This window comes from Humulus lupulus, chromosome 4 (genome assembly GCF_963169125.1).
Source record: "Humulus lupulus chromosome 4, drHumLupu1.1, whole genome shotgun sequence".
Lineage (NCBI taxonomy): Eukaryota > Viridiplantae > Streptophyta > Magnoliopsida > Rosales > Cannabaceae > Humulus > Humulus lupulus.
This window is the reverse complement of record NC_084796.1, coordinates 94,774,609-94,785,038: the sequence shown is the minus strand read 5'-3', so window position 1 is coordinate 94,785,038 and position 10,430 is coordinate 94,774,609. Positions and strand designations below refer to the sequence as shown.

General features: G+C 34.6%; 1 protein-coding gene across 2 annotated transcripts; it reads left to right on the top strand.

The window, feature by feature from the left end:
• Positions 1-4,735: 4,735 nt before the first annotated feature.
• Positions 4,736-7,199, top strand: LOC133830650 (pentatricopeptide repeat-containing protein At5g61370, mitochondrial). 2 transcript variants are annotated; one of them, XM_062260668.1, is made up of 2 exons: positions 4,736-4,892; positions 5,365-7,199. In XM_062260668.1, the coding sequence occupies exon 2, from the start codon at positions 5,395-5,397 to the stop codon at positions 6,859-6,861; it is 1,467 nt and encodes a 488-aa protein (XP_062116652.1). In that variant the 5' UTR covers positions 4,736-4,892; positions 5,365-5,394; the 3' UTR covers positions 6,862-7,199. The 2 variants fall into 2 exon arrangements, with proteins under 2 accessions (XP_062116652.1, XP_062116653.1); XM_062260669.1 differs by having other exon boundaries at positions 5,305-7,199.
• The last annotated feature ends 3,231 nt before the right edge of the window (positions 7,200-10,430 follow it).

The following is a 10,430-nucleotide window of genomic DNA, read 5'->3' as shown; positions in this document are numbered from 1 at the left end:
AATAATAGGTCAGTGCCATTCATAAATAAGCAAAACTGCTAGGCATTTACAATGCAATCAATGTCCATATATAGAGCACTCAACATGCCTCAACAATGACCATGCATGTCACATACTGGGTGCAGTTTTCTTACCTCTGGTTCGAGCGTGAAATAATAAAAGAACGACTCTTGAGAACGATCGGTCCTTAAGTCCCTTAGCGGTTACCTAATCATAACCACGTATGAAATTCCATTAATAAAATAAATAATAAATGGTTCATGGTCTAAAACCCCACTCCCGGGACCTTGAATCCTACTAAAACGGTTAGTAGATTCGATCCCGGGCCTTAAGAAATGAAAACCCGCACCTAAAACTCTTGAAAACCCATCCTGGCAAAAAAAAGAGGGGCGAGCCGCGACCTGCCCCTCAGGGGCCACGGTGCGCCCCCAAGACAGAGAGCCCCTGTCTGAGGTGCCAGGGGCGGGCCGCAACTTGACCCAGAGGGTCGCGACACGCCTGCTATACAACGCCCATGGGAGGCTCTGGAATGGGTTCAAGTCGCGACTTGCATGAACTCAGTTGCGACTTGACCCCACGAACCCAACTCCTGCCTATTTCACAATTTAAACCTCAATCAAACCTTCAACTAAACCATTCGAAACTCACCATTAATCAACACCACATCAATACCACCACTCAAACCACAAAACCCAAGTTTTAAAACACTCAAAACATCACCACATATCCACTTCTAATATCAAAATCTCAAGCTTTAAGCTATCACAAAAAAATAGAGAAAAACCAGATATTAAAGCTTAGAATTCCTTACCTCAAACTTGAATTGAACCCCTTCAATGGCTGTAACTCAACCCTAAACTCCACACCTAAATCCTCAAACTTCCAATTCTCCACTTAGCTTCAAACTCCAAACCGAGAAGGAAAGGGAGAGATGATCGAGTCAGAGATAGGAAAAAGTAACTCTATTTTTGCCTTAGACACTTCTATAGCCAGCCAACCTTAAGCATATCCCATGGTCAAAATGACCAAAATGCCCCTAGGGCCAAATTGTTATTTCCCACTTATCTCGTTAATCACAATTAACGTCCTCCAATTCCCGTTACTCCCAATTTCCTCAAATAATTATTAAATCATATCCCATTACCCGTTCATTCTCAGTAATGTACTAAGCATCAAATTACCCCCAGACTCACCCCGAGCCCGGTAATTAATCCCGTTATGACTAAACCGCTAACTTGCATCCTAAGATCGTCTCGTGCCGAATAGCTTGAACATATCCACATAATAATGGAATCTCACCCAAAAATCACAAACATGCACATAAATATACAAGTATACTCTTTAGAGATCAAATTTATGAAAATTCCATTCTAATAAGAAGTGGGCCTGCATGCATGCAATTATCATCATATCATAATATAATTCACATAATCATGCATAAAATCACATAATTGCATAATAAATCAATTATGACCCTCCTGGCCCCCTAATCCAGGCATTAAGCCACATTAGGGAATTTGAGACATTACACAGGGTTTCCTCCTTCCTCGTTCACTGGGCCCTGGATGGGCCCGTACCTCTTCTGAGGACCCACAAACCTGTTTGGTCATGCCACGTATCATGGGTGGAAAACAAGGATAACACAACTAAAAGTAAAAATTAGTGATTATTTTCTTGAGAAATTTTCACATGTTATTTGTGTTCACATATTTCATTTTGTGAAATATATAAAAGAAAGCAACCAAGTGAATGTCACTTTCAAAGAAGTGTGTCTTACTTTTGCAAGTAAATGAGTCAAAATAAACTAACATTGAAGTTTTGTTTATTTTGATCTATTGTGAGTTTATTATGTGGCTTGAGGATTCATGATGATCTTTGGGAATTATAAGTATAGATTTATCATGGAGGATAAAATATTTATTAGAAATGAAGAGATTTTATATTTTAAAGTGATATTTTATTTTCACTTTATGTGAGAAATGTGGGGGTGATGCTCCAAAATTTAATCAATTTATTTTGTTGATAATAATTGATTAATTTGGTCAACCTATCAAATATGTGATTTGGAATTCCACATTCTAAATTACTTTGGCTATATGTGTATAGAATGAATAAATCTAGACATGTTTGATGCCTAAAGCTGTTGTTAGTAAAATATTTGATTCAAGAAGGAATCAATTTAAAACATAAGGAGAATTTTAGAAACAAAAATGTTTTAGAATTAATATTCAAGAAAAATGTTTATCTTGGATATTGAAGTATAAAATAGTGGGGGTGTTGACTATGGTCAAACTCACTATTTTAATAGTGTAACTATTTAATCAAACTATAGCTGACAACAAGGTTTGAATAAAATATTGAGAGAATGATTCAGTATGCATACATTAAAAAATAAATGACTCAAATGGAACATTTCTACATATCAAGGGATGGGACTTGGACTCCATAAAGATATTCACGGCTGATGGTAACATATTTTAATATTAGTAACCAAACTAGTATTAGGTTCAATAGGTAATAACAAGTCAATCAAGTGAATAGTAATAGTACTCAAATATATTGTCCTGTCTGATATATGAGTACTAGAATGTTACCAAAATGAGGGTTACAACCGAAAGGTTGTTTAATAGAACTCAGTCTTAAAAGGCAAGAATTTTAGGGTAACAAAATATTGAGTTCTACCTATATAGACCTAGGAGGTGGTGCCTCCCTTCATGAGAATTGTGAGTCATTCTCAAGAAATGTTTATGAATGGAATGTGCACATGGTCATTAACGGTGCAAAAGTGAGACATCGAGGTCTCAAGTGAATATAGCAAAGGTGTGTGTGTTACCACCGGTTTGTTATCAAGGAGTAGTGGTTCAATGCTTCGGCAACCAAAATTTCAACAAACTTTGTAATAATTACACTGAGGTAAAATTCAAGTAGAAAGAAATTTTATTTTATGCACCAATGCAATGGTTTTTATAGAGAGTAATTATTTAATCGAGTGGGGGAAAATTATATTTTAATATAATGTTTGATTGATTAATTAAGTGTTACAAAAGTGAATATTTAATGTAAGTGGGGGAATGTTATATTATTTTTAAATAATATAATGTTAGATTGAATAATGTGACAAAATGTGATTTGTCACACAAACGTGCTTTCTCACAACTTGTAACATATTATTGAGAGTTACAAATTTGGGTACATGTGTGTGCTCAAATGTAACATATTTTGGAGTTACAAATTTGTAACTCCCAAATATTATCCAATAATGTGTATATTGAGAGCTACACATTTATGTTTGAATTTCATGGAACCATTATGTAATATTGTTGTTGGAGACATGTTTTTAACTCTCATTAGGTGTATGAAGGTTACAAAATTATGTGGGCAATGATTTGGGATGTTTTGGAAAAATTGAATTTTTGGAGGCTGAAATTGCCTGTGGCCGCGGCTAGGGGGTCAAAGGCCAGTGGCCCGTCTAGGGACGCTAACAGCCAACTTCAACTTCTTTTTTCCATCTTGAATGGTTCTAACACCTCATGTAACTCTCAAAACTTCTTTTTAATTCCATAAACATCCAATTAAACATTGATAACAATCATGAGGGGTGGTAGAATTTGAAATTCAAAGTGTGTCTCAAAACTCTATAAATAGGAGTCTATTGCTCACTTGTAAGACAACACTATTTTTATCCACTAGGGCACTTGGCTAGAAATACACCACAATGCTTGATTATTCCAGAGAGCTATTTCCAATATTGAGAGAATCCCTTAGTGCTTGAGATATGTGAAATAAGTTTTTTGACAAAGGTTGTAAACCTTGTTCAAATTGGTGATCCCCAATGCTCTTCACTTTGGTTGTGTAAGTGAGAGTGATTTATTTTATTGTTCTTATTGTTTATTATTTCTTCTATTGTTCATTGTGTCATCTTTCTTCTATTTCCTTTTGCTATAAGAGATGTATCTTCTTCTACCTACTTTGATTTATCATTTCTAGTTTATTTGTAACTTTTGTCATAGAGTAGTGATATTTTCTATTTCATCTTCTTACTTATATATTTACTTGTATTTTTTCAAATGAGTTGCAAAATTATTTAATCATCATCTTGTCTTTTGTATTCTTTTACTTAGAGATGAAATAATTATTATTTTTTTACTGAGGTAATATGATTATCCCTAACATGTCGCACTTTGACGCGCACTTTGATGCCATTATAGGAACCTTCTGCTCGAGTTGATCCCGTTGGCACGTCAAGTCTCGCTCTTCTTCATTTTGGTCATACCCCATCCTCTGGCTCTCGCTCACATAATTATACCAACTATTCATACTGTTTTGTATGTGTGACATTAACAAAATGAAATTTAATATAAACTAAACAAATGTACATTTTATGTTGTTACCCAATAAAAAATATTTTTTTATCAATGTGATATTTTTTTAATAATAGATCACAATGTTTAATTATATCATTATTTAATTTATCAAAAGCATTAAATTTTTATTAATAAAAAAATTAATTCTTAATATAGCAAATTTAAAACAAACTAAGTAACAAGAAAAATTATTCCTAATTTACCAACTCAAAAATATATATATTTGAATTTTTTTTAAATAAAATAAAAAGAAAACCTCATATTAATATTAGAAGATAATCACCATAACTAATGAGTAAAAATATGCATACAAAATATGTATTAAAATGTTCTCCACAAAAAAAAACGTATTATTGTATTACACATATTACTTAATATTTCAGTATTAAATTAAATCAAGATACTAATTTACTTGCGTTATCCTTTAACCTCGTCTCTATTGTTCTCTAATCTTTTACTAACTGTCTCGAGTTTCAACTCTATCCATTCACTCTTCTGTCGATCGATTACTCCAGCCTCCAGCCCAAGGTACATCCCACTTCCTCTATTTCGTTTTACTTATTTTTAAAAATGTCTACTCTGCGTCGTTTTCCTTTTTCAAATTTAAGATTGTTGATGCTTCTCTCTCTTTGATCTAAAATACTTGCGGCTGGGTTTAGTACTTGCCTTTACTTGTTTGGTGATCTCAGTTCTGTTAAGTTTGCGAGTTTTTTTTTTTTTTTTGGTGAACCAGTTGGTGATAATGCTATGTTATTTTACAATTGCTTAATTGGGTTTGTTGGCTTAGGGTCCATGTTTAGTGAGAGTTGACTATTCTTGATTTTAGTTGAATTATTTCACATAACTCTATTTATAAATATATGTGTATATATATATATATATATTTATATATAACATGTTCCTTTGTTTTCATGAGCATCTATTCGTTTTGGTTTTGCAGGCGTTTTGTATTTTGTTTGCGTAATAGACGATTAATCACTTTCAAGTTTCTTGAATGCAGCGCATATCATCTGTTTGATGAAAATTCTGAATGATTATGTATGTTTTGCCCAAATCAAAATGGCAATTCTTCTTGCTCCAAAAGCTCAATGCTCAAGAGTTCTGGCAGTTTTCTCGCTTTCAGAGCTCCACCACTGCATGGACCTCTCCTGCACCACCTGAGCTTCGAGAGCTATCTGCCATTGTTTCAAGGACGATTGGTGGTCTAAATGATCTAGAAACAAGTTTGAATTACTACAAAGCTTCTTTGACATCGTCCCTTGTTATCCAAGTCATTGATTCTTGCAAAATTGAAGCACCTACTCGAAGATTGCTCAGGTTCCTTTTGTGGTCTCATAAGAATTTAAAGTGTGGTTTGGAAGACAAGGACTATAACTACGCAATAAGAGTGTTTGCTGAAAAAAAGGATCACACAGCGCTGGACATATTGTTTTCAGATCTTAAGAAGGAAGGTCGAGAGTTGGAGACCCAGACTTATGCTGTTGTTGCTGAGACTTTAGTTAAGTTAGGAAGGGAGGATGAAGCATTGGGCATTTTCAAGAACTTGGATAAGTACAACTGCCCACAAGATAGTTTCACAGTCACAGCTGTTATCAACGCTCTTTGTGCCCAAGGACATGCTAAGAGAGCAGAAGGGGTTGTTTGGCATCATAAGGATAAGATTTGTGGTATGGAACAAAGCATTTACAGGAGCCTTCTCTATGGATGGTCCGAGCAGGAGAATGTGAAGGAAGCCCGAAGAATTATCAAAGAGATGAAAGCAGCTGGTGTAATGCCAGATTTGTTCTGCTACAACACATTCCTCAGGTGTCTCTCTGAGAGAAATCTTAAAAAAAATCCTTCAGGTCTTGTTCCAGATGCTTTAAATGTGATGATGGAAATGAGATCCTATAAGGTTGTCCCCAACTCAATTAGTTACAATATATTGCTATCTTGTTTAGCTAGGACAAGAAGAGTTAAAGAGTCTTATCAAATTCTTGAGACAATGAAGAAAACTGGGTGTTCTCCAGATTGGATGAGCTACTATCTTGTTATCAGAGTTTTGTATCTAACCATGCGATTTGGTAAAGGAAATAAGTTAGTGGATGAAATGATTGAAAAAGGATTGGTTCCTATGTGTAAGTTCTACTATGATTTGATTGGTATTCTTTGTGCAGTTGAAAGGCCATATTATGCTCTTGAGCTATTTAAACGGATGAAGAGAAGCTCATTGGGTGATTATGGGCCTGTTTATGATGTGCTCATACCAAAGTTTTGTAGAGGAGGGGACTTTGAAAAGGGTAGAGAGCTTTGGGATGAGGCTAGGAATATGGGCGTTGATCTTTGTTGCTCAAGTGATATTTTAGATCCGTCGATCACTGAAGTTTTCAAGCCAACGAGAAAAGAAAAAATAAACCTTGTGGAGTGCACCCCAGTCAAATTCAAACTTAAACATTTTGGCAAAAAGAAAATGCGAAAGGCACACAAGAAGAAGAAGTTTATTAACAAGAATAAATAAATAAATCTGATGCTGCTTAACATGGGGTTTGCTTATGTTAGTAAACAACAGTTTTGGTGGCGAAGTACCACGTTACAGGACAAAATGTTCGAAAGAAAGCTTGCTTTACTACCATGTAAATCACTCTGACTCTGACTGTTGTTTTCCCTCTATGAAACCATTTTAGGGAATTCACTATTCTTGTTTTTGTTTATTAATTCTCATGCTTGCACATATTTACCTCTTTGGTTTCTAAATGGTAAATGTTTGTGCTTGCGTGACGCAAAACACTACTCTATAACATTTCTCAAGAAAGAGTGTTGATAATACACATCTATTTTTGCATTAGTCCTTATAAATTTGTGAATCCCACAATAAGAAATCACAATGTACTTTTGTATACTTAGATCATATGAATGCATTTGCTTTAGAATTGGAAAGCGAGCCTTCAACAGGCTGAAACACTACTCAATAACATTTCTCAAGGACGAGTGTCGATAATTTAAAAGCTCTTTTTTTCCCTATAGGATTAAGATATGTATGCTGACCCAAATGATACCTTTCCCCTTGATATAGCGAAAGAAAATCGAGCATGTTTGTATATCCAGAATCAACAAGATAATATTTTATTGATCCAATGATAATTCATGTTAGTTTTTACACATATATTTAATATAAAACAATGTCAATCAGCATAATAACTTTGATAAACACTTGCCTTGGGGTGACATTGTAAATCCATAATGTGAGTTTGTGGCACATTCTAGAAGAATTTGTGCATCATTAGCTGACCCTTTCTATTCAGGGACAACGTATGTGAACTTCATGTTAGATGAACATACACACATAACGTTTTAAGTTGTATCCATTTTCTGACCTTGATATGGCATTTGTTCATCAATTGGACACATGCACAAAAATATGAGTCTCATCTATAGCTCCAGCACAATTCTAAATTACAAAATAAATGATTAGATTTTTTTATTGAATATTGAAATAAAGGAAAAAAAATAATTCAAATTTTTGCACCTTAAAAAATTGATAGTATCTTGGATCGAATCGAGTTTATGGAGAACTTACATCAAATCAAGGTGCAGTAATTAGTTTTTTGGATAGACGACATACCGCCTTAAAAACTTTCCTAAAATACTGAGATGTGGTTGAGGTGGAGTGCTGAAATAGTTCATCAACCACACGATGTCGTTCATTATGGCTAATGACAAATAAGAACATAGCCACTTGTTCTTCAACAGACAGATATTGGAGTTCTTCAATATATATATTTTTCTTTTAGAACACCACAAAATAGTTTGAATACATCTTTGTTCATTCTAAACAAATCATAACACTTACTCTAATGGCCATGCAACGTTTCCATAACGTTAATAGCTATCCAGTCAATAGCTAAATGATAAGCGTACAAAATATACGCTTATTTATAACTTTTTCAGTTTGATTTGGTTGTTTTTCTCAAGAGAAAGTTTGTATTTAATCTGTTTGGTGAACTTGTGCAGTGTGTCACAATAATTCTGATTAGTACGAGAATGCTGATAAATATTTGTTTGAGTAGTCAAAATTGGTGAATATTTGAAAATTTGGTACAGGCGATATATCGCCTGTCTTGGGCGATATATCGCCGCATGAGCAATTTCAATTTTTTGGCTGAAGCAGAAACGACATTAGATATTGCATTTTTATCAAGTACATATGGCAGGCGATATATCGGCACAAGGGTATTTTTGGAAATTTTTATGGAAATTCGTAGGTTTTGGTTTTTGAAAAAAAGAATAAAAAGAAGATCGGAAAAAACAAAAGAGGAGGAGTTGTGACGGCAGGAGAAAAGAAACAGAGAATAATTCACTTTTATTTATTTTCTTTATGCTTTTGAATTTTAGATTGTGTGATGAGGTTTAATATTATGAACTAAATTCTTATTTAGAGTATTTTAATGTAGTCACTGGATATTCAATTCATCTTTAATGTAATTTCCATGATTCTTTGAATTTATGTTTATCTATTGTTCTTATGTTTAATGCTTGTAATTGATTGGCCATCTTTTGCATGATTATTGGTTTTAATTCAATATCTGAAAAGTGAGAATTGGAATAGCTTTAGGCAATAGACATAGATTTCAATTTAGAACGAAAGTATCAAATTGGTTTGTGTAGCAATTAGGTTTTTGTTCTTAATGCGGTTTATGTGTAGAATTTATCACAGACATGTAGAGAATTCGCAGGTAAACTGAATATTTTATATCTTGAGAAAGAATAGAATTGTCAATAGTAAACCTGCTATAATCATAGATCAAAGAAACATATTAGTAGTATTATTGTTTGAATAGAATTGAAGTTTGATGAAATTAGAATGCTCTAATATTTCGCTTATATTAAATTTCGTTAATTAAATTATGCTTTTCTAGTTTATTGTTCGTTGTTAATTGTCATTAAATTTTCATTAGTCAAATAGAAATAAAAGTTTGCTATTGGCGTGAGGTTTTTCTTCTAGCTTCTCCATGGCGAGGCGCAAGAAGGTTCACCAGAAGCCTGCTACAATTGATAAGGGAAAGGTTACACCAGGAAGTGAGAAAGAGGGGGAAAGTTTACTAGCAGTAGATTATGAAGTTCCTTCGACTGATTTGGAGGAAGTTTTTAAGGATTCTATGGCCAAATTCCCTGAGGTTGGAGGCTCGAGTAGGAAGGATCGGACGCTGGATGATGATGAGATTCAAGATGCTGGGTTGAAATGGAGCGAACAAGATGATGATGGCACCGATTTTTTTACTCAAGCCAAAGATAAGTGGTCTTCGTTTAAAAATTTGTTACCAAATCAAGGTGGTGCTCAATTGGAATTTGCAGAACCTTTTGTTCAAGATGGCCATCGAATTGCTCAAGTAGATTTGGAGGAAATTGCAGTTGAGGCTTCTATTTGGAACTCAGCTGTGGTTTGTATGGTTTTAGGGGCCAATCCCCCTTTTGCTGTCTTTGAAGGGTTCATAATTTGGGGATTGAGAAGATTGCAAGGTTAAATGCTGGCCATACTTTGGTTAAATTCAGAGATGAAGTTACTAGAGATTTGGTATTAGAGAATGGGGTTTTGCATTTTGATAGGAAGCCAGTTATTGTGAGACCTTGGACTACTGACTTAGATCATCTGAGGTTGGTCAAATCAGTCCCTGTTTGGGTGAGATTACCTGGGTTGGGTTTGCAATATTGGGGAACCAAATGTTTAAGTGCTTTGGTGAGTACTCTTGGGAGACCAATTCTAGTTGATAAGGTCACAAAGGATAGATCTATGATGCAATTTGCCAGGGTATTAGTAGAGATTGATATAGCTGATGAGATTCCGAAATCTATCCAATTCATGAATGAAAGAGGCCAATTAATGGAACAATTGGTTGAGTTTGAATGGCTTCCTACTCAGTGTAAGAATTGCAAAGTCTTTGGCCATACTGTGACTCTCTGTAATAGGAAAAAAGAGGAGGTATGGAAACCAAAAGAGCCGAAAGCTGGGGAAGTAAAACAGGGCAGCTCGTCTGAGACACAGAAGGACATTACTTCTGTTATATCAGAGCCTGTTGCTGGTTTGGGTTC